At 28.7% G+C, this 25183-nt stretch overlaps 5 protein-coding genes across 10 annotated transcripts; 3 read left to right on the top strand and 2 right to left on the bottom strand.

Moving 5' to 3' along the window:
- Positions 1-21: 21 nt before the first annotated feature.
- LOC123268571 (protein CLEC16A homolog) lies at positions 22-11609 on the top strand. Of its 5 annotated transcripts, none has more exons than XM_044733785.1 (13): positions 22-151; positions 242-370; positions 1891-2024; positions 2098-2246; positions 2370-2599; positions 3564-4338; positions 4409-4532; positions 4671-4825; positions 9193-9354; positions 9428-9566; positions 9703-10003; positions 10912-11042; positions 11147-11609. In XM_044733785.1, the coding sequence occupies exons 1-13, from the start codon at positions 78-80 to the stop codon at positions 11560-11562; spliced, it is 2919 nt and encodes a 972-aa protein (XP_044589720.1). In that variant the 5' UTR covers positions 22-77; the 3' UTR covers positions 11563-11609. The 5 variants fall into 5 exon arrangements, with proteins under 5 accessions (XP_044589720.1, XP_044589719.1, XP_044589718.1 ...); XM_044733784.1 differs by having other exon boundaries at positions 9428-9572; XM_044733783.1 differs by having other exon boundaries at positions 2098-2255.
- On the bottom strand, positions 5247-5808 carry LOC123268573. The gene is made up of 2 exons (XM_044733789.1): positions 5700-5808; positions 5247-5630 (listed from the first exon to the last, which is right to left on the bottom strand). The coding sequence occupies exons 1-2, from the start codon at positions 5721-5723 to the stop codon at positions 5262-5264; spliced, it is 393 nt and encodes a 130-aa protein (XP_044589724.1). The 5' UTR covers positions 5724-5808; the 3' UTR covers positions 5247-5261.
- A 545-nt stretch (positions 11610-12154) lies between the features above and the next one.
- On the bottom strand, positions 12155-17625 carry LOC123268456 (hepatocyte growth factor-regulated tyrosine kinase substrate). The gene is made up of 9 exons (XM_044733515.1): positions 17348-17625; positions 17182-17266; positions 17020-17095; positions 16607-16795; positions 16076-16426; positions 15689-15862; positions 14348-15020; positions 13965-14269; positions 12155-12815 (listed from the first exon to the last, which is right to left on the bottom strand). The coding sequence occupies exons 1-9, from the start codon at positions 17382-17384 to the stop codon at positions 12297-12299; spliced, it is 2409 nt and encodes an 802-aa protein (XP_044589450.1). The 5' UTR covers positions 17385-17625; the 3' UTR covers positions 12155-12296.
- A 359-nt stretch (positions 17626-17984) lies between these two features.
- Positions 17985-19423, top strand: LOC123268457 (dynein light chain Tctex-type 5-like). Of its 2 annotated transcripts, none has more exons than XM_044733517.1 (4): positions 17985-18010; positions 18084-18235; positions 18814-19007; positions 19241-19423. In XM_044733517.1, the coding sequence occupies exons 1-4, from the start codon at positions 18001-18003 to the stop codon at positions 19380-19382; spliced, it is 498 nt and encodes a 165-aa protein (XP_044589452.1). In that variant the 5' UTR covers positions 17985-18000; the 3' UTR covers positions 19383-19423. The 2 variants fall into 2 exon arrangements, with proteins under 2 accessions (XP_044589452.1, XP_044589451.1); XM_044733516.1 differs by having other exon boundaries at positions 19217-19416.
- A 258-nt stretch (positions 19424-19681) lies between these two features.
- LOC123268455 (integrator complex subunit 7 homolog) lies at positions 19682-24824 on the top strand. Its single transcript, XM_044733514.1, has 5 exons — positions 19682-20029; positions 20124-20224; positions 20848-21237; positions 21300-21383; positions 22646-24824. The coding sequence occupies exons 2-5, from the start codon at positions 20207-20209 to the stop codon at positions 24620-24622; spliced, it is 2469 nt and encodes an 822-aa protein (XP_044589449.1). The 5' UTR covers positions 19682-20029; positions 20124-20206; the 3' UTR covers positions 24623-24824.
- The last annotated feature ends 359 nt before the right edge of the window (positions 24825-25183 follow it).

Genomic DNA, 25183 nt, shown 5'->3' with positions numbered 1-25183 from the left:
AATAATCATTGATATTTAATAGATAAATTATATTTTGTTTTTGTTATTACTACTAATAAATTATATTGTGATCAATCATGTTTCGGAGTCGCAGTTGGTTTGGTGGTGGTCTGTGGAAACCAAAAAATCCACACTCGCTTGAGCATCTCAAGTAAGTTTATTTTTATATTTAAAATAAAATTTATTAAAATATTAGATACTATTTTTTTTTAATTACTTACTTGAGTTATTTTTATTTCAGATATCTTTATAATGTCTTATCGAAAAATCAAACCGTGTCTGATAACAATAGAGGTCTACTTGTTGAAACTCTCAGATGTATTGCTGAAATTTTAATCTGGGGAGATCAAAATGATAGTAGTGTCTTCGAGTAAGATATTTAAAAATTTTTTACTTAATTTAAAAAATTCCTAATAAGTAAATAATAATCTTAAATTGGAAACTTTCAATTTCGATAATAATCAAAGGCTAGTTTCTTTTAAATTAATGATATAGTCTCATTATCTCATGACATAACACTGCTCTAGAGTTAATAGATAAATGACTAGAAACAAAGAAATTTTTTTTTATTAAAGATTATTAAACAAAGGAAAGTTTTAAAAAATTTACTTGTTTGATATCTATATTATTATAAGAGATTCCTATTTACGAGGTCACTTATAAGGATATCTCGGGAACCATCGGACCTAGAAACTTGAAATTTGGTAGGAATATTACTTTTGCCATGTAGAAGTCACCTAAGAACGGATTTTAAGAAATTCCTCCTCCAAAGGGGTTTGCGAGGGCGTTAACAATGGAAAATTCCCGTTTTTAAATATAGCTCCTATTGACTCCAAATTTAAAAGGAATCTTCTGTAATAGATATAGAAATAGTTTATAAACGGATTTTACGATATTCCATCCCACACCCTGATAGCCACACTTTGATTAAAAGTAGTTGGATTTCAGCAGTTACAGTTAACTTGACATCAAATTTACCGTGAATTTTTACAGTACAACAGTTGTAAACAAATTGACTAAAATCTGCAGCCCCAATTTGAATACAAGTTAACATCGAACTTTTGGTTAAATTGTACTACAACTTGAATAAAATACTTGTACTGCAAGTCTTGACGTCAAATTACAGTGTAACTTGTAGACAACTTAAGTAAAAACGTTTGGTTTGCAACTTTTTTCATCAAGTTGGCTAAAAATTTCGGCAGTAGATTGAATAAAAGTTTGAGTTAAGGTGGCTATCAGGGCAGAGGATTGCGGGGGTATTAACAATAAATAATACTGATGAATTAGATCTTTGTGTCTGTGTGTCTGAATTTGGGCGAATCCTGACGAATAAGATCTTTTCGTCTGTGTGTCTGAATTTGGGCAAATTACGATGCGAATTAGTGTGAATCAGGTTTTAAACCTTTCAAAGAGATCATTTATAATTTTCAACGTTAGATCTTTCTAATAATTAATTAAAAAATTTTTGTTAAATACCCGTGCGAAACCGGGGTGACCTGCTAGTTACAATTAAAACAGTATTTATTTAAAAATGTATTATACTAAAGTTAACTAACAAATATCAATTTTTTTTTATTTTTATAAAAAATTTCCACTAATAATTTTTTTTTTTAATTTTTCATGTGGAATTTTTTTTAATATTAATTTAATTGCTATAAAATTATAAAAAAACATTTCTAATGTCTATTAACTGTAAAAATTAAATTAGCCACCATTTCAAAATTTTTATAATGTTTTTTATTGAAAAATTTTTATACAAAAAAATTACAAATTAGAAATTTTATATGTAGAAGATTTGAAAAATTATAACTGTAATTTTTTAAAATATTTTTTTACTTCAAATTTAATTGATGAATAAAATTGTTTAAATAAAATAATTTATTTTTTCAGCTTTTTTTTAGAAAAAAATATGCTATCATTTTTTCTTAGGATAATGAAACAAAAATGTGGTAGTTATGTCTGTGTTCAACTTCTTCAAACGCTCAATATATTATTTGAAAATATAAGAAATGAAACATCTCTGTGTAAGATATTTAAAAATATTATTTTTAAAAAATTTTTTTAAAGAGATAGAATAAAAAATAAATTTTATTACAGATTATTTATTGAGTAACAATCATGTAAATAGCATAATCGTGCACAAATTTGACTTTAGCGACGAAGAAGTAATGGCTTACTACATAAGTTTTTTAAAGACATTAAGTTTAAAATTGAATGCACATACCATTCATTTTTTTTATAACGAGGTAAACAAGGTATACTTACTCATTTTTTCGTTTAAATTCATAATTTAGTTGGCAGTTTTTAGTAAGTAGTTTCAATTTATTATTCATTATTAACACAATTTTTACTAGTTTAAATTATTTTAGCATACAAATGACTTTCCATTGTACACCGAAGCCATTAAATTTTTCAACCACTCTGAGGGGATGGTAAGAATAGCTGTGCGTACACTGACATTAAATGTGTACCGCGTAGAAGATGCTTCGATGCTCGCTTTTATACGTGACCGCACAGCGGCTCCTTATTTTAGTAATTTAGTCTGGTTTATCGGAAATCATATCATTGAACTTGATACATGTGTTCGAAATGACGCAGAGTAAGTTAATAATTTAATTTTTATTCAATAATAATAGTAACTAGCAACCTTGCAGTCACTATGTGACTGCCGTGACTTGTGAACTATAAATAAATAAAATTTTGCTTTATTAAATAATGACTTTTGTTAAATTACACTGTACTTTCTTTAATATTGACATTTTTAAAGATATAAGCTCATTCCGATGTTACACTCATCAAGAGCTTTCGTTTGAGTACCCACATGGCATTTTTTATATATTTTATATATATGGTATTTGTGGAATATATAAATATACAATATATATGAAAAATTGATATGGGTACTCAAATGGAAGGTCTCGATGAGTGTAAAATCGGGATGAGCTTATATCTTTAAAAATGTCAATGTTTCACAAGATATCTGTTAAATTTCACCGTACTTTCTTAAATATTGCCGTTTTTAAAGATATAAGCTCATCTTGACGTTACACTCATCAAGAGCTTTTATTTGAGTACCCACATGCATTTTGATATATTTTTCATATATACATATATATAATATATATAAATATATGAAAAATTGATGTGGGTACTCAAATGAAAGGTCTCGATGAGTGTAACATCAGGGTGAGCTTATATCTTTAAAAATGTCAATAGTTCACAAGAAACAAGGTCATTTCTTAATTATTAACATTTTTAAAGATATGAACTCATCCTGATGTTACACTCATTAAGAGTTTTCATTTGAGTACCTACATGCATTTTCATATATTTTTCATATATACATATATATAATATATATAAATATATGAAAAATTGATGTGGGTACTCAAATGAAAGGTCTCGATGAGTGTAACATCAGGGTGAGCTTATATCTTTAAAAATGTCAATAGTTCACAAGATACAAGATTATTTCTTAATTATGTATCTAATAATATAGAATAATTAAGAAGAAAGTTTTCTTGATTTAAATAAATTTTTTTTTCTTTGATAATTAATTACAGCCATCAAAGTCAAAATAGATTAGCGGATTTAGTAGCAGAACATTTAGACCACTTACATTATTTAAACGACATTCTCTGTCTGAATATCGAGGACTTGAACGCAGTGTTATCAGAGCACTTGCTTCATAAATTACTAGTTCCTTTGTACGTTTACTCGCTGACTAAATCAAAAAATCTATCAAGCCACTCAACCCAAGAAGAACGAAAACATGTCAGCGTGGTCGTATCACTTTTTCTACTGTCTCAAGTATTTTTAATCGTCTCGCACGGACCTCTAGTACGTACCCTAGCGTCAGTTATCCTGAAATCCGACTCTGTGATAATCGAAAACGGAGCAAGTAGAATGTTAGAAGAGTATGATCTCAAGACTGATAAGTCAATAGCTTTTGCACCACCCACTGAAAGCTTGGAGAAGTCATTAGAAAGTTTGAGTGGAATTTCCGAGGCCCAGAGTCCGACTATCGATATGATTTCATCTAATGATTCGCCACCATTGAGTTGTACGAGTGAAGAACTGCCAGAGTCTTCGGATTCAGATATCGTCAAACTCGATAATTTAGATGATAAAATAAAGCATCTTAATGTTACGGATGAAGAAAAAGAGAGATTGGCTCTCGAGAGTCCTGTGTCTTCTAAAATTCCAGAAGGATTGTCCAATGGACCAGCTGTGTCTAGACCGTTTCTTGATACTATTCTCAGCTCTTTGCAATGTACAGAAAATGACTATGCGGCGCTTTTTGGACTTTGTTTACTTTACGCTCTTATAAGTAATAAGGTGAGGATTTTTTAAAATAATTTTTTATTTATTAAGTGTTAAGAATCATAAGTAAAATATTTTTTTACAGGGTGTTAATGATGAAACGCTTGATTTTTTGTTAAGTCGTCCACAAAAAGAAATGTCTAATAGTTGGTATAATGAGACACTAGTAGAAAAATTAATTAATGTTATTTCAATGAGTTGCCAAAACAGTAATTTAATAAATATTTATATTTTTAAAAGTATTTTAGTCTAGAGATGTTCATTTTAATAATAAACGTCGCTGGATTAAAATATTTATTTGGTGATTTTTTTAATATTAATATTTATTTTTTATTAATTTTTTATAGACGCCAAAATACGACTTGTAACGTTGGAGTTGTGTGTTAAATTATTATTGAAAATCGTTATGTCTGATGGACAAAGTTTGTTATGTGATGCACATTTAGCAGCAATTGAATCTGCAAGAGAGCAGAGTACTGCGTTGTTAAGAAATTTTTATAAAGTAAGTCAAAATTATTTTTAAAAGTTTTTAGAAATAAATTAATAATAATAATAATAATAATAATAATAATAATAATAACTTCTAAACTGAAAAAAAATTAATTAGCCTTTTTTTTAATTTTTTTTTATCTTTATGATTTCGAAATTATTTCTTTCCGACTATATTGCGAGTAGCAAAGTAGTTTTACATAAATTTAATAATTTTATCGTAACAATAAAATAAAACTTCAAAACTAAAAAATTAATATTTCGATTTTGATTTATAAAAATTTTATTTAAAACTGTAATTTTTGAGTTTTTTTTTGGAACTCTTTTTATTACAAAAACTTCAATTTTTACTAAAAAAATTATTTAAATCAAAATAATTTTCATCTTCCTAATTAATGTTTTTAATTAAAAAATTAATTTGTCTTCTTTTTTTTTTTGACTTTTCGAAATTATTTCTTTCCGAATGAGAATGTGGGTTTCCAAGATTTTTTAGATTCGTCTCTAACAGTGCTTTCAATATGATCTACCCAACGATGAGACTGCCTCCCCGGTTTATTAATGCGATAATCATCAACATCATGTTCCTCGTGATCTATTTTAAACTCATGCTGACTGCCGATCTCATGATAACGTTCCTTTTTGTCGTGGTTTGTCCGTTGCATTTTCCAGGTTGTATCTTCGTAATTTTGAGTTGATTTTTTTTCGTCATTCGTTCTTACCCACCGCTTCATTTGATCCTCTGGAGGTCGAATTGGCTTTGGAGGACAAGAATCCGCAGGCTTTACGATAAATAAAACCGCGAGTACTGCCGCTAAAATCTGGGAAAAATTTAACCGTGTAACTTGGATAATTTCCCAGAGAAATTTTCAATTATGATTGACACTTACCAGAAACGCGGAGGTCAGCTTCATCTTGGGAACAATTTTTGATACTGATATCGAGGGAGGATTCACCGGATTTTTATACTGTTGATAATTTTAATGAGGGATCGAGAGAGGGGAAGACGACGTCAGTCAAATAAATTTATGATTTTGTTTGTTGATAATAGTTTTTTAGATCGCCTGCGTCATATTGAGTTTTATCGAAATTATTATCAGCACTTTAGATATGTCTTAACAATAAATTAAGTTGAAAAATACATTAATTATTGGTATCTGCTTAATTAAAGTCGATAACTCAGAAAGTCACAAGTAATTAGTCGACAAAATAATTTATTAATTTAAGTGGCTTTTAATTAATCTATTAAATTAATGATGATTATTTTTTGAAAAAATTTTTAGTTTTGCGGTCTACAATATTATAATCCATAAAAACATTATTATTATTAATTTTTAAAACGTGAATAATAATAATAATAATAATAATTAACAACCTTGCAGTCACTATATGATTAACGTGACTTGTGAACTATAAAAAACTAAAATTTTGCTTTATTAAATAATGACTTTTGTTAAATTGCACTGTACTTTCTTAAATATTGAAGTTTTTAAAGATATAAGCTCATCCCGGTGTTACACTCATCAAGAGCTTTCATTTGAGTACCCACATGCATTTTTGATATATTTTTCATATGTTCATATATGTGTATATATATATTAGGGTGATTCAAAAAAAAAAGAATTTTTTTTTTTTCGTTTGGTACTCTGAAAAATAGGTTCCTAGACACCTCTAAGAAAGCCTCTCCAAGCATGAGTTCTTAATTGTAACGGGAAAGTCCTCCTTCTTACAGTTTTCTATTTTTTCTTATTATCAGATAGAAAAATTTATATCTCGCTTCCAACTACTTGAAAAAATATCTTGTTCCTTAGATTTTGTAGGAAATTGAATGCTCTACAAAAAAGGTCTCTTACGATTTTTTCGTAAACCCAACCGTTTAAGAGATATTAACGGTTAAAGTTTGATTATTTTTGGGAAAATTTTTTATTTCTTATGAATTTTATAACTCAATGAAAAAAAATCATTATGAATGATGAAACTCATAGTTTTGTAGGAAATTTACTGCTCTATAAAAATGGTCTCTTATGATTTTTCGATCAAGTTGAGCGTTTACGAGATATTCATCGTCAAACATCAATGCATATCAATTTTTCTAGTTTTTGATCAATAATTCGAAAAATTTCAATTTATTCTCTGAGTTTCAAGGAAATTTAGACAAATTTGAGTTTTTATTATAAAAGCAACTCCTATAGATGTTTTCTGTTCAAAAATTCATTTGAAAGTTTTTATTCTAATAATATTTTTTTTTATTTTTATCTTTAATAATTTAAAATCTTAATCGCGTTGTCATTTATTATTATGAAATTTGTTCAGTGCGTATTTTTAAATTGTTTTTCACAAAATATACATAAAATTTTCGTTCGAGGGGATTTTTGTTTTGAATTTTTTGAAAAATTTATTCGAGTACAAAAATATCAATTCATTGATTTCTTCAGCAACTTGTGAAAAAATGATTTTGCATTTATGGTATTTAAGTGATGAACTTGCCATTTTATCATTATTTGACGATACCGTTTCATTGGAAGTAAAAAAAAATATTGTTGGAGCTGCTAATACTCGTAACGGTACAGATTCTAAAGCTAAAAAATTTATAATTGATAAAAACGATTTGAATTCATTAACGCAAAAAAGTCTGAGTGACTTTGTTTCTAAAAAGTCTTTAAATCTCTTTAAAATCTTTGATTTACCATATGACTTCCTTGATAAAGATATTGAATCGTGGCCTACTAATGACAGTTACATTGAAAATAAAGAATACTTTAATCAATTGAAAGTTGTTAATGATTCAGCAGAACGAGCTATTGCATTAGTTAGTGAGTATAATCAATGCTTGACAAAAAATGAAGATCAATTCCAATACTTATTGCAAGTTATCAAAGAACATCGAAAAAAATACCCAAACTGCAATAGAGGAAATTATTTACAGTAAAAGTGTACCGTTATGTTGAAAATATTGAAAATTATATGGCAGTTGATAATTAAATAAATAAATTCTTCGATAAAAAAGTGAAACACATGTGAAACACACTAAATTGAATTATATATTTAAAAAATGGACTAAAGTTTTGTTTTATGGTAATCAAACATGCCAAAGACTAAAGAAACTAATTAAAAAAATAGTTCATAATATATTTCTATTTATAGAAACTCAAATTTGTCTAAATTTCCTTGAAACTCAGAGAATAAATTGAAATTTTTCGAATTATTGATCAAAAACTAGAAAAATTGATATGCATTGATGTTTGACGATGAATATCTCGTAAACGCTCAACTTGATCGAAAAATCATAAGAGACCATTTTTATAGAGCAGTAAATTTCCTACAAAACTATGAGTTTCATCATTCATAATGATTTTTTTTCATTGAGTTATAAAATTCATAAGAAATAAAAAATTTTCCCAAAAATAATCAAACTTTAACCGTTAATATCTTTTAAACGGTTGGGTTTACGAAAAAATCGTAAGAGACCTTTTTTGTAGAGCATTCAATTTCCTACAAAATCTAAAGAACAAGATATTTTTTCAAGTAGTTGGATGCGAGATATAAATTTTTCTATCTGATAATAAGAAAAAATAGAAAACTGTAAGAAGGAGGACCTTCCCGTTACAATTAAGAACTCATGCTTGGAGAGGCTTTCTTAGAGGTGTCTAGGAACCTATTTTTCAGAGTACCAAACGAAAAAAAAAATATTCTTTTTTTTTGAATCACCCTAATATATATATATATATATATAAATATATGAAAAATTGATGTGGGTATTCAAATGAAAGCTCTTGATGAGTGTAATGTCGGGGTGAGCTTATATATTTAAAAATGCCAATAGTTCACAAGATAGTAATGTCAGTTCTTAATTATTGACATTTTTGAAGATATAAGCTTATCCCGATGTTACACTAATCGAGACCTTTTATTTGAGTACTTACATGACATTTTTTATATATTTTATATATATGGTATTTGTGAAATATATAAATATATAACCCACATCAATTTTTCATATATTTTATATATTTATATATATGTATATATGAAAAATATGAAAAATTGATGTGGGTACTCAAATGAAAGGTCTCGATGAGTGAAACATCGGGATGAGCTTATATCTTTAAAAATGTCAATATTTCACAAGATTAAATGTCATTTCTTAATTATTTTGCTAGAGATAGAGCGTTTTCGAATGCAGCTTATATACTTATCATAATAAATTGACTATCGATGAAAATGAAATAAAATCTTGAAAAAGCACAAATTCAAGTCAAAACCTTTGTAATGACTACATTTCTCTAAAAATAATAATGTAGATAATAATAATCTGAAAATTAATTGAAAATTTTTTTGGAAATAATTAAAAATGATTTATATTATTATTATTATAAATTCCAGAGTGAAGATATCTTTTTGGATATGTTTGAAGATGAATACGTTGAAGTGCAAAAAAAACCATTGAACGTTGAATGGTTGATGATGGACAGTAATATTTTATTGCCACCAACTGGTACTCCAATGACTGGGATTGAGTTTACGAAGCGACTACCTTGCGGCGAGGTAGTAATTTTATAAAAAAATAACTCTAGAAAATAAAGAATACCACTAACATGATATTTATCTTTTGAAATAGGTCGAGAGAGCTCGCCGAGCAATCCGAGTGTTTTTTATAATCCGTGAACTGTCATTGACACTGAATAAAGAGACAGAGACACAATTACCACTTACTAACCCGGCGAATTGTGTCCAGGTTAACAACGTTCTTGACCTAAGTAAAAGTTATTCCCGTTTTTATTATTTCATTAAACTCGTTTGGGAATTTCAATACCTATATAACTTCCTGAACGGTATTCAAAAATATTTATACTTATGAGTATTAAAACAGTTTATTGTTTTACTTTATATTAGATAACAGTGATTTGATCGCTTGCACGGTGGTATGGAAAGACGGACAAAAGATAAGACGGTTCTTGGTAATTGATGTTATTCAATTGATTCTTGTGGAACCTGATACGAGAAAATTAGGATGGGGTGTAGCAAAATTAGTGGGATTTCTTCAGGATATCGAAGTAGCTGGCGACAAAGATGATTCTAGGTGTCTTCATTTGACTATTCATAAACCAAGTAGTAGTTGTACCAACAAGCTACCTCTTCTTTCGGCAAAGTTTATTTTTGATGATCATATTCGATGTATGGCTGCGAAACAAAGGTATTTAATTAATTTATTTATTTTAATTTATAAACTAGCAATCTTGCAGTCACCAAGTGACTGCCGTGACTTGTAAACTATAAAAAATTAAAATTTTGCTTTATTAAATAATGACTTTTGTTAAATTGCACTGTACTTTCTTGACTATTGACGTTCTTATAGATATAAGCTCACCCCGATGTTACACTCATCAAGACCTTTCATTTGAGTACCCACATACATTTTTGATATATTTTTCATATATTCATATATATATAAGTATATAAAATATATGAAAAATTGATGTGGGTACTCAAATGAAAGGTCTTGATGAATGTAACATCGGAGTGAGCTTATATCTTTAAAAATGTCAATATTTCACAAGATATTTGTTAAATTGCACTGTACTTACTTAAATATTGATGTTTTTAAAGATATAAGCTCATCCCGCTGTTACACTCATCGAAAGCTTTCATTTGAGTACCCACATGCATTTTTGATATATTTTTCATACATACATATATATAAATATGTGAAATATATGAAAAATTTATGTGACTACTCAAATGAAAGGTTTCGATGAGTGGAACATTAGGATGAGCTTATATCTATAAAAATGTCAATATTTCACAAGATATTTGTTAAATTCCCCTTTACTTTCTTGACTATTGACGTTTTTAAAGATATAAGCTCATCCCGGTGTTACACTCATCGAGTGCTTTCATTTGAGTACCCACATGCATTTTTGATATATTTTTCATATATACATATATATAATATATATAAATATATAAAAAATTGATGTGGGTACTCAAATGAAAGGTCTCGATGAGTGTAACATCGGGATGAGCTTATATATTTAAAAATGTCAATAGTTCTCAAGATACAAGGTCATTTCATATTAAAAAAATTTTTTTATATATATCCAGATTAAGCAAAGGACGCATCAAAGCACGTCAAAAGAAGATGAGTCAAATAGCCCGGCTTTTGGACATTCCAACAAACCTCCCAAGCTGTTCAACTCCCCCTAATTACGCTCTTTTTGGTATTCGTAATGAACGTAATTAATTACATTAACTCTAACCCATAGAATTTATAAAAAAAAAATACCAACCCGAATCAAAATAATTTTTTTTTGTAATAAATTTATATTTTCTTTTTTAGGAATGGCTGGAAGAGGTCAAAGACCTAAGGATCAACAACGACCAATGTTTATGGTTAACAAAGTGCCAGGATTTGCTGCGCAAATGCGCAAAGAGACGCCGAGAGCTCGGCGTGAAGACGCCAGTCCGAGTGGAAGGTCTCAAGACAGTAGTTTGAGGTCCCGCGACAGCTCCCCGAAGATGCCGAGACCTCGCAGTGAAGAGATTCCCCTGGAAGATATGAGACTACGAAAATCCTCGCTGACTGTCAACGGGTCCGCTAGTTCCTCTGATAGGGACGAAATACCTGTGTTAAATTTATCAATTAATAGCGAAACAGCTGTGATGAATAAACATTCTGAAGAAACTTCGTTCACTTCACCGCAAAGTCAACAAATTAAAAAAAGTCGTCGGAAAGGTCAAGTAGAGACTGTGTAAATGCTTAAAATTAATAAATAAAATCTATAATTTTCATTTTGAACCGACTTTCAAGGTGTTCTATTATTTTTTTTTTAATAAAAAAAAAAAAATTACTCTAAAAAAAATTATTAGTAATTATTTACAAGTTGGACTCACTCTATTTTTGGCCATATTTAGGTGAAAAATTAACATTTTATAATTATTTTTTTATTCTGCTTGTTTTTACGGCGCATTTATGATAAAAAATATCGTAAAAGAAAAAAATAAAAATTTCGATAGTCTTTTTGCCTTCAAAAGTTGGAAAAAATTTTGGCTTTCATGTTTGTGAATAAAATTTCTATTTTATTTTTTTTTTGATATTTTTTTTAAAAAGAACAATTTAGAAAAAAGTTAAATATCACAATTTAAATATTTTTTTGAAAATTTGTTAAAATTGTGGTAATCAATTTTTTTTTTTAATTGATCATTTTTTTATGTATTTAAAAAAAAATATATATATATCAAAATTTTCAAAAAAAAAATTTGTTCAAAAAAATGAAAATTAAAATAGTGATCTCCACTTGTATATAATTATCAAATAATTGAGTTTTTAAATAATTAAATTTTGAGATAAATAATGAATAATAATTTTAATTATATCATAATAATGATAGCATACATAAATGTTAATACGAATATCTCGGAAATATTTTGCATAGTAATAATAATAATAATGAGAATAATAATTATAATAATAAAAATGCAAGTGCTCTTTAGTCAAAAGATATTAGCTCAGCGGTATTATCGTCATTCTTTTTAACGTCATTCTGGCGCGGTTCTGTTTGTGCTGATGGAACTGTAGAGACAACCGAGACTGGATATTGGATAGGTTGAGATGGAATTTGGGTTTGAGAAATCTGCGGAGAAGCGCCGTTGGTACCACCACCACCACCGCCACCAGGCATTTGAATTGATCCTGGAGCTTGTGACGGTGGAATATTGCTACCCGCTGTGACATGCTGAGGCATCTGTTGCGGAATTCCTTGAGGTATTTGGGCACTACCCGGCGCTTGAGGAATTCCCATGTGTCCCGGAGGACCGTGCATCCCAGCTTGACTTGACCTAATTTGAGAAGCACCCGCCGGAGGCACTGCTTGAGAAATGTCAGCTGACTGAGGACCAATGCGAGGTGGCATGTGTCCTGCTGATGGTCCGCGTTGACCTGGGAATGTCATCTGGTGAGATCCAGCTCCAGGGATTTGTGTCATCGATGGTACATTTGTCATTGGCATCTATTATTAGTAAAATAAAATTAATATTATGATAAGTATTTAAGAGGTATTCGAAAATACTCTATCTCTAGATACATAATTAAGAAATTACCTTGTATCTTGTGAACTATTGACGTTTTTAAAGATATAAGCTCATCTTGATGTTACACTCATTGAGACCTTTCATTTGAGTACCCACATGGCATTTTTTATATATGTGGTATTTGTGAAATATATAAATATATAAAATATATGAAAAATTGATGTGGGTACTCAAATGAAAGGTCTCGATGAGTGTAACATCATGATGACCTTATATCTGTAAAAATATCATAATTTGACAAAATACAATATAATTTCTTAATTATTGATATTTTTAAAGACATAAGCTCATTTCGATGTTACACTTATTGAGACCTTTCATTTAAGTACCCACATCAATTTTTCATATATTTTATATATTTATATATTTCACAAATACCACATATATAAAATATATAAAAAATGCCATGTGGGTACTCAAATGAAAGGTCTCAATGAGTGTAACATCAAGATGAGCTTATATCTTTAAAAACGTCAATAGATAAGAAAGTACAGTACAATTTAACAGATATCTTGTGAAATATTGACATTTTTAAAGATATAAGCTCATATCGATGTTACACTCATCAAAACCTTTCATTTGAGTACCCACACCAATTTTTCATATATTTTAGATATTTACATATATGTATATATGAAAAATATATCAAAATGCATGTGGGTACTCAAATGAAAGCTCTTGATGAGTGTAACGTTGGGATGAGCTTATATCTTTAAAAAGGTCAACAATTAAGAAAGTACAGCACAATTTAACAGATATCTTGTGAATTATTGATATTTTTAAAGATATAAGCTCATCTCGATGTTACACTCATCGAGACCTTTCATTTGAGTACCCACATCAATTTTTCATATATTTATGTACATATGTATTTTATATATATTATATATATATATGTATATCAAAAATATATCAAAAATGCTTGTGGGTACTCAAATGAAAGCTCTTGATGAGTGTAACATCGGAGTGAGCTTATATCTTTAAAAACATCAATATTTAAGAAAGTACAGTGCAGTTTAACAAAAGTCATTATTTAATACTAAGTAATAAAATTTCCAGTAATTTACCATTCCAGGTTGCGATGCAGGAGCCATATTTTCTCTCTGTTGAATCATAGATTCATTGGGACCAGATTGCGATTGATCTTGAGTAGCCGGCATATTAGCCATCAAATGAGGAGGAAGAGATCCCATTTGCGACATTGAATAATTAGGAATCGGATACGGACCCATAGACGAGGGACCGTATGAATAAACACTTTGGCTCGTCGGAGACATTGGGTTGTAATGAGTACCTGGAACTTGATACTGTACATGACGAATCGGCGATCCTTGAGACGGTCCCATATAATTAGGAACCGTTTGATACCCACCTAAAAAATATTATTACAAATAAAATTAATTTTAAAAAACTCGACTTACAAACAAACTTATTAAAAAAAAAAAATTACCCATCATGTTCTGTTGCTTCTGCTGCTCTTGTCTCATCTGAAGCTCTCGTTCTTGTTCCTGGATCTTCTGCAAAGCCAGCTGTCGCTGGTAGTTCAAATACTCTTGCTTTTTCTTCCTCATGATGTCCAACTTCATCGCCATTTGCATCTGCTTCTGTCTTTCAGCCTCTTCAGCTTCACGACGCAACTTATTGCGATGTTCCTCGCGTAAATCATCCAGCGCAGCTCTTGCGTCTTTTACTTGCGCTAGCTTGTCTTGCAGACCTTCATAGTAGACTCGCGTGTCGTCGTGTTTCTGAATGTACTTCAGCAGTCGAGAATGCATAGCGGTGATATTCATGAACAAACTCTGGAAGAAGCTATCGTTGACGATTGATCTGCCTCGTGATGAATTACTCTTCATTCTATTGACAAATATTTCGACCTGTGATCGCAAGTTGCTAACAAACTCATCCAAGTGGACGTCGATGTCGCCATTCTGCTGCTTGGCTACAACAATCCGCTGGGGCATCGGACTACCGATATTAGGAGCAGATGGACTCGTTACATCAGCACGTGAACCTCCAGTTTGTTCTTCATTCACTATTTGTCTTTGTTCCCAGTACTTTCGGTTGAGATACTTGGCCAACTCTGGGTCGGTTTCTTCCTCGTGAATTTTTGAAGGACTAGGACCCTAAAAAATATCATTTATAAATTCTAAATAAATTAACAATACTAAAGTTAGCCGACATTTTTATTTTTTTTTTTTTTTTAATAATTAAATTAGAACAAAAAAATATTTTTTTTAAATTGCACTTTCAGTTTTTAAAGTTTTTGACAAATGACAATTTTTTTTTCAATAAAAAAAATTTTTTCAATTTTTAAATGTCGGCTAACTTAATTTTTATAATAAATTATGATACTTTAGTTAGCTGACAGCTGTAAATTTTTTAAATTCTTATAAAAAATCAATTACAATACTAAAAGTGCTTCGAAAAATTTTCACTGATAATTTTCTTTAATTTTTACATTTGGAAGTTTTTTATTAAACTTTTTTTATAGCAATTTAATTGTTATAAAATTCTAAAAAAATTTCTAATGTTTGTCAAATTTAGTGTATAATCCTAGAGTTAGCGGACGTTTTTAATTTTTGATTTTTTTTCATTAATAAAATAAGAACAAAAAAATATTTTTTAACAATTGCAGCTATAGTTTTTTAAGTTTTTCGTGAATGAAATTTTTTTGTAACAATTTTTTCAATAAAAAAAATTTTTTTAATTTTTAGATGTCGGCTAACTTAATTTTCATCTTCAGTGTTATAATAAATTAATTTTGTATAAAAAAAAAATAAATAAAACTAACTGGTGACGGTGGAGGGGAATAAGTTGCCCGAGATATTGTAGAATTATTTTTGTATGCATTTGTAACGCGTTTTTTATCTTTTTCCTTTTGTTCAGCTTCACTTTGACTTAATGCCAAGGCTAACTGTAATTCTTCTTCTTCACGCAATTCTTCTTCTGACTTCCGTGGTGGTACCTTTAAAAAAAAATTAATAAATTATCAATAAGAAAAAAAAAAAAAAAAAAAAAAAGTTAAAAAATTAATCTGGGAATTTTATTTAGCAGTCATCTGACTCACTTGCGACTCTGCCATTTTTTTTTACTAATTCAATAACGAAGTTATGATATAAAAAAATCAATCAAGATAATAAGTCTTTATATGATTTTAAAAATAATAACAATATCTTACTTGTTGCTGCTGAGCAAGTGAACTGCTCAAATACTCGACTGGCAAATCAGTTTCTTTCGTGGAAGCACTGCTGGGTTTATTGATCACAATGTAACAAGAATCACAAACTCTTACTTCTTTTTCAATGCCAAATTTCGGCAACGTCGATGTTTTACTAGAACATTGACCGCAAAAAACTTGCCCGCAAGCTCTACAGTGGTGTTTACGTTGTACCATGCCAAAGGCAACACGACACCGATGGCAAACTTCTCCATCAGCCCACTCGGGTGCTGTATCTGCGCTGAACATTGCATCACTCTCTTTTAGTTCGGGAAATACGTAACCTTCGGCTTTCATTATGTTCATAGTATCCTTAAATTATTCATTAATTAATTAGTATTTTATTTATATTATTCTAAGGTATGGTTATAAAAATAAATTTTATTTATTGCTAATAAAATTTACAATTCATAATTTAATATATGTATAATGCCGATTGGCGTTCATGTTAATAAATAAATAAATTTGCAAGCAAAGGATAATTAAATTTACCTTAACAGCAGTATATTTAGGACTATTCCTAAAAGCAAACGCCCAAGCTTGAATTAATCCAAGTATTTTACTTTTAACGTCGTCGTGAATTGTAGTTTTAACCAGTTCTTTCAACTGTTCCATATACTGCTTAGTACCTATTTCATCGTGGATTAAACTTCCACAATTTTTAACACATGACTCTAATACCTAATAATAATAACAAACATCAGATATCAATAAATAATAATTATATTGAAATTGAGAAACATCTGATAATTTTTATAATTTTTTTAACACAAATTTCAGCAAGAAAAATTTATTGAAAATTCCATCTTTAAAAACTTTGAAAAATTATAAATGCAATTTTTTAGACTTAGTTAATTTTTAAAGAAAAATAAAAAAATTTATTAATAAAATAAATAATAACTCACAAGAAGACCAAAGAGAGATACGTGAGGATTAGAGTTGGTGATTTTTTTTTTTATCGCCGCGAGAGCTGGTTTTGGCCTGAAAAAATTAAATATGCGCATTAATAAAATACTAATAGTGTCATAATAATAATACACAATAAATAAATTAATAAAATGACATACTGTATATCTCCTTGACGTATAAGATCACAAATTTGCAAAATCGTCGGCCAGTCAGGGTCGAGATGCAAATGGCTTGTAGCTTTATCTAAAAAAATAAAATTACTTTGTTACAAAGCAGACATTGCAAGCTATGAATAACAGTAAAAAGTAAATGAAGGTTACTCACCGAGTAATTGATAGAAATTTGGTGATCTCTGAAACATCCTACAACACACACGTTGATTCACTAGTCCAATAATATAAATACTTTTTATCAATATTATTTCAGGTTAATTGTTCTTTGACACCTGACAATTGTCACGTGAATCATCCACTATTTTTTATGCTTATGATTTCATACACTGATGTATTTCATACGGAAATCTACGTATATTATATCAATTTATAAAAACGCCTTTGTATTTGTTACTAGTCACTGATTGAATGTCGTTAACCACGTATTTGCCTGTGTAAGTAACGGATGATCTTTTTTCAGTACGTCACTTCCAGCCGCTCCCGATAAAAACGCGCGCAGTTTAAATTTACAAGTTATTTTTTTCTTCTGACAAAATTTTACTCAAACTCTGTCACAAAAATTTAATAATAATAATAATATTAATTAAAGTCAAAAATAATTATTGCATGAAATTAAAATAAATTTACTTACTTAAATTTTTACAATCTCCAAATTATTTATATTTTTTTTTACCAATTCAAAATACAAAAAGTCCAAATGTTTTTTTCAATTTAGAGTTGACAGATAATTTTTTAATTTTGAGGTTAAGATTTTCATTTTTTTTTTTTTTTTTTTTAATTAAAATTAAAATTAAATGCGCAAAAATGTCAATACGTAAGTTTTTATAAAATTACAATTTTTAAATAAGAATTTATATTTATATTTTTATATTTTTATTTTAATGAAGCAAGTCAAAAGACATTATCAAAAACGTCAAAATTATCAATCCAGCGTGGATTGTCACAGACATCAACAAACAAATCACGTCCTGGCAGTTTATTGTCATTAGGAATCCATCGAGGCAGCGTTGCATTCAGAATTGGCAAAGCCGGCTTCAAGGTATTTTTTTTATGAGTAACTTTCACAAGTTTACTTACTTACTTAAATATTTTTATATCTTCTTTTTAAAAATAATAACCTAATAAATGATACATGAAGAAATTAGTGTCATACAATTTATCATTGTTATAAAAATATAAAAATTAAGTTAGCCGACATCTAAAAATTTTGTTTTATTGAAAAAATTATTACAAATAAAAAAAAAATATATAGTTTGTAAAAAACTTGAAAAACTATAATGAGAATCAATTTACCAGATATTTAATAATTTTTTTAACAAATAAATTATGGCAAAAAAAATGAGAAGAAAAAAAATGACACATAGAAATTTTAAAAAATTATAAATGCAATTTCTTAAAAGTAATTTTTTGGAGCAAATTTATTTATTAAAAAAATTATCAAATGACAGCTGACTTTAATGTCATAAAACTATAAGTACAATTTTTAAAAAATATTTTTAGCTCTAATTTAGTAAATAAAAAAAATTAAAAACATCAGCTGACTTTAGTATTATAATTGTTATTAATAATTGTTAATTCATAAATACATAAACGATTACCGATAACTCACTTTAACAGGTTCCGAGATACCAAAATACTTATCAACTAGAGTCAACGAATCCATTCTCGCACAACATCGTTGATAAAATATTAAAAAATATTATGACAACAAAGCTCACTGGCGTAACATATAATCCCATTCTTTGTCTTCAGCTGTGTCAAGATATCGCTATACAAGTAAAAAAACAAATTTATAAGGCTGATTTCAGCAGGTAAATTCTTTTGTTACCAGACACAATAATAATAATAATAATTGATTTATTTATTTATTTAAATTGATCATGGAGCTTTTGCTCTCTCTATTCATATATTAGCAATTACATTGCTCTATAATAGTTATTAAAATAATATATATAACTCTTAATTCCATTGAAAGTAACAATAGTTAGAGTAATATTTTTTTTTTTTTAATAATCACAAGGTATAAATATATTGTGGTGATCAGTATTATAGAAAAAGCAAGCCAGGGTGTTCATGAATCAATGGGATTTCTTTGGGATGATCAACGCGACACTTATTCAAAATATGTTTTTGAAAATTCACAATTTTATGCTATTGGAATTGCAGCGGGTGTTTATTATGAATAATTTAAAATAATAAAATTCATTATTTTAAGAATATGACGAGAAGAAATAAATATAGATTACATATTTTACAATAATGCTGAAATTTATAATAAAAATTTAAAAAAAAATTGACAGATGTTTGTTAACTTCAGTATTATATTGTACGAGTAATAGAAGAAATATTTCTTCAAAAATTTTTGAGTAAATATTTAGTTGGATATTTTTCTTCAATGATCGATAATTAATTTTTTATTTTAATTAGAAGCGTCTAAGTTTCTATCATCCAGACAGTTTATCACTAATCAAATAGATAAGAAGAAAAAACATACAAAATTTCTGATAATAAAATTCACTAACAAAGTGTAAAAGTCAATTACAAATATCGCGCGTAGTTTAAGCGCATGCGCAAATTAAGAATGAAGAAATAAGAAAGCGCATGCGCAGCTGTAAAAAAAACATGGTGGGCGCACACGTATGCGCGATTAAACGTGTGTATTGTTCCCCACGTCTCTGGAAGATATTTCACTCTTTTATGAGTGTCAAAAAAATATAAGATAAAGAGCAGATTTATATCATGTCGCTAAGAATTAAATCTTTAATAAAATAAATTTTTTTACAAACTCGCTGTTTTAATTATCACCGTGGATAATTGTTTAAACTCTAAATGTGTCGGTATTTAAACAATGAAGTGGAAATATGTATTTTTTTATTAAAATCACAATCGTTAATTTTTGGATTAACTTTACTTTTACTGTTCAATAGCATCCAAGGGTTATGACAAATAGATCCTATTTATTAGCTTTATTATTGAGTGATTATTTTTGTTTTATTGAAAAAAGTCAATCATGTCGGAAAAATGCAAGGTATGTCTACACATTAATTTAATTGATTTATTATTGATATATGTACCTAAGTAATGAGATTTATAAAATTGTTTTTACAATCTCCATCTGGAGAATTATTTTTAGAATTCAAATAATTTACACATCATCATCATTACATTACCTTCTTTATTATGACATAAATCTAATTACTCTTTGTTGTTGTTATTAATTATTAAATTAATCTACAGGTTGATAATTTCAAGGTCTTTTGAGTTTTGTTAATATGGATAAATATTTATGATTTGATAAGAATAACAAATAATGTATATTATTTATTATAATAGTATATTAAAAAAAAAGTAAACGTGAAAATAATAATCTATATTTGACGTCTAAAGTTTTTTTTTTTTTTTTTTTTTTTTTAAGAAGTTTGTTAAGAAGTAAAACTTGCAAAATAGTTAAAAAGTTACAGTAATTGTTGTTTGGATGTAATTTAAACTTGGAGTGTTTAACTTTGAAATTACTCAAACTGTTACTTTGAAAGATTTATTTAATTTTCATGTTAATTATATAATTTATAAACAAGCTATAACTTGTTTATTTATTTTTATTATTATAACTGTTAATTTTTAATTTACTTACTAATTGATTGCTTTTTCCAGGAATGCACTTGTGTAAAATGCACAATAAACGCAAACAGATTCAGCGACGTACACTTGCACGCGGAAATAGAACAGCTGCGTCAAAAATTAAAGGAAAAAGAAAATTATATTGTGAAAATAGAGACACAGTATTTGAAGGAGGTTGATAAATTTCCTAATGGGAAGCTTGCGTCGATGAAGATAGACCTGAGGCTATCAGAGGAGAAACATGCTCGGCTGATTGAGGCACAGAAGAGGATGCTTAAAGTCAATCAAAACCTTGAAGACAAGCTGCTGAAACTTGTTGATAAATGTGAGACTGAGAAGAGTGCCTTTATTAAGGACATTGCAACCCTGTCACATCGTTTAGCTGATGCTAATTTGACGATCCATAGCTTATCTCAAGACAATGTAATTTTATTTTGTTATTTTGATTTTTAGAGAGGGATTATTTTAACTTTTATTTATTTCAGGCGAGATATAGAGCTGACATGAACTTGGCTATTCAATCGCTACAGTGTAAGCCATCCAATTTTGTCGGACAGAAATATGACTCTGTAAGTTTAATTTTTTTTAAATATATAATTATATAATTGTTCATTATCGATTTCTCCGGCGAAATTTAATGAATAATTTTATAGGATTTAAAATTTAAAGAAAGTATGAATTTTAATTATGAAATAATGACTATTTTTAAATTGCACTGTACTTTCTTAAATATTGACATTTTTAAAGATATAAGCTCATCCTGATGTGACACTCATCGAGAGCTTTCATTTGAGTACCCACATGCATTTTTGATATATTTTTCATATATACATATATATATAAATATATAAAATATATGAAAAATTGATGTGGGTACTCAAATGAAAAGTCTCGATGAGTGTAACATCGGGATGAGCTTATATCTTTAAAAAAATGTCAATAGTTCACAAGATACAAGCTCATTTCTTAATTATGTATCTAGAGATAGAGCATATTCGAATGCAGCCTAAATACTTATCATAATAAATTGACTATCAGTGAGAATGATATTAAACCTTAAAAAAACACAAATTCAAGTCAAGACTTTTGCAATGACACTAAACTTCATTAAAAAAACCGATCTTATCATATGAATATCCTAGAAACAAAATTTTTCTTACTCTCTTAAAAATATAGATTATTATTACACTTTAGATATTAAAATTTATGTAATAATTGTCGTAATTTACGAAATTAGGAAAACCTCTATTGTGTGGAGATTTTAAGTAATTGGCTCTAAATTCTAATTACGCTTATAAACGATTTATCGTACCTCCAACTATGATAGTTTGGTAACTCTGAATAATCTTGCTGAACCTTTGTGCAAATGAAGCTCAACTCTGTGTGATTAATTGCAGAATAAAACTTTGATTCCCAAAATACAGTTTTATATATCGAGCGAGAAAGTATTGGATAATTCAATATTCAGCGGTTGTTACCGAATTTTAACAAGAAATTTGTTTTGTTTTCCAACGAAACGTCAATAAAACTCTAAAATTGAATTATAAGATCTAAAAAATTTATAAATCTCAGTCAAGCAGTTAAAATTTGAATAAAAACTGAAGTACATTGAAATATTTATAAAGTTTGTCTATAACACATTTATTTTATTTAATCAAATTATAAACCACTAAGTTAAACTTGAATTTAATTATGTAAATAATTAACAAAATATTTTTAATTTAATCAAGTATAACTCGAGTTTGCGATAAAATTATTGTCATTAAATTAATAGAAGTATGTTTGACAGTAATTAAAATCAATAATAATAATCAAAATAATTTTATTTCAGCTACCCATAGAAGTGCAGTCGAGAGTAAAGCATTACATGAGTCAAAAGCGGCGTTCGAGTGATCAGTCACAATCGGATGTGAAGAGCATTACCGTGCCAATATCAACGTTTCCCCCGACGGCGATGGTGTATAACATCACCAAAACAAACCCAGACAAGCACAGCGATGACGAGAGCGACGACGGTAAACCGCAAATAGACGTTGTCTCAGCTGCAATTATGGCCAAAGTCTTGGAAGATCGGGAGCGAGAACGCATCCTCGCAAAACATTGTTCCACGTGTGTTTGTCATAAATCTATTTTAATTGTCGATTCGCACACACAAACATCTCTCGATGATATTATTTGCAACAAGCAAACTAGTCCAAATAACAATAGTAATAATAATAATCGTAATAATAACAATAACAATAATAATAATAACAATAAAAACAATAACAATAATTATGATTATGATTTATGCAGAAGTGATGAAACAAAATGTCAAACTTTGAACGCTAATAAAACGGGCGTATGCACAAAAATAAATCAAGACTCGCCATCAAAAATGAAAATTGAACGTCAATCGCTTAAAATAAAACAAAATAACAAGCCCAAGAGGATAGAAATTCCGGTTGAGAATATAGTAATACCTAAATCACAGGGTCAAGTCAATCCAGTTGATATAATCAACGAGCGAATATGGAAAAATAATTGGACCAAATCGAAATTGAATTCTCCTCAATTAGAAGCTACAACTGTACTCACAAATTCAAATAGTAAGAGTGACATTCACTTGGATGTTATTAATGAACGAATTTGGAAAACAGAACCTCGTAATAATAATAATATTAATAATCATAATAATAATATAAACAGTCATAATAATCACAGCAATCAGGTGACTGTAATCGAAGTATTAAATGAAGACAGCGCTAATCAAACCCCGGATTTTGCAGCCAGCCCGAGTTTCAGCAACGACAGTGTTCTGATGTCCAGCTCTGAACCCTCCAGCAGCTCGAGTGATCTGGTCCAGATTAACAACGAGAAGCGACGACTACTCAACCCGGTGGGTAAAGGTGATCGGGTTATTGGCCCGAGAAACTGTTTGATGCGTGTCAGTCGCGAGGGCTCCAAAAATATTTTGCTTGACAATGCTGGACAATATCAAACAGTGCTCTACACGAGCTCGGGAAGCGGCAGTGGAAGTGCCAATCAAACAAATACTGCTCTTGTACACAACCTCGCCAAGTCAACACGCTCTGGGAGATCACTGTCGACCAGCAGCGAAGAGGCTCTTCCTATTTTATCGAACGACGCTACGCAACTACAGAGGGTCGCTGAGTGGGTTCAGTCCTCTGTTGGAGTTACTAAAATTCCTCATACAAGAAATGGTAATAGTAATAATAATAGTATTAATAATAATGTTATTTTAAATAACAATAATAATATTAATAATAATAATAATACTGGTATTAAGCCAAGCACATCCAGTAATTCAACACAGCCACAAAGTATAAAAAGCACAAAATCATCTTGTATTATTGAAATACCAAATATTGATGAAAATAATGAAAGTGTTTCTGTTAAAAAAGGCATTGCTAATGAATTAGTTGTAAAAACTCATGTGATTGATAAAAAAAATGTGTCTGGTAATAAAAAAAATTTAGAGCATATTGTCAATGAGCAAGTGATGAAAGACTTGATTTGTTTTGACTCGACAAATGAGGACGATGGTGATGAAGACGAGAGAAGAGGAGGTGTCAAAAGTAGGAAAAGTAGCAATGAAAAAAAAATCATTGAAAGTGATTTGGATTGCGAAGTTAAGATTACCAAAGAAATGGAGGAAACTTATTTAAAACTAGCTGCCAGTCTTGATCCGCGAACGCTCCGTCTGCCTACAAGCGTCAATGCGGACCTGACGATTGAAAAGTATCGCAAAGATCATAAAAAAATAAATATGCAGAAGAATAGTGATAAGTCGGAAGCCAGCACATAACGTCGAGTTATTATACATATTATTAATACTGCTGTTACTGCTTCTTATTCTTCTTCTTATTCTTGTTCTGCATCATCGACTCTGTCATATTCGTTGACTTGTAATTCTGTACAATATTTTATTTCAGAAGCAATTCCTATTTTGCCGTATTTATTATTAATAAATAGTAATTAAAGCCCGAAATTTTTAATATTATTTTTAAGTTTTAGCAATTATTAATTATTGTAGATTGATTAGATTTAATAGTTTAAAAATTATAGCTGTTAAAATGTAATTTTATACAAGATTTTTTACTTTAAATTGTTGTAATTTGTAAACTATTGAACTCTAGATCATTATCATTTTATTAAAAACGTAAAGTATAATTATAAAGTAATGGAAAAAAATAAAAGTATATATTTATAATTGAAATTACCTCAAGAAAATAAAATATTTATAGATATACCTGTATAGAAGTCAACTTTCGGGCTTTGATTGCATAAATTAATCAAATATATAAATATATTTAATTATTAAAATTATAAATTGTAATTAAGTAGCAAACATAAAAGCTAATTTATG

This window comes from Cotesia glomerata, linkage group LG7 (genome assembly GCF_020080835.1).
Source record: "Cotesia glomerata isolate CgM1 linkage group LG7, MPM_Cglom_v2.3, whole genome shotgun sequence".
NCBI classification, from domain to species: Eukaryota; Metazoa; Arthropoda; class Insecta; order Hymenoptera; family Braconidae; genus Cotesia; species Cotesia glomerata.
Note: the sequence above shows the minus strand (reverse complement) of the source record. Positions and strands in the feature narration are given on the sequence as shown.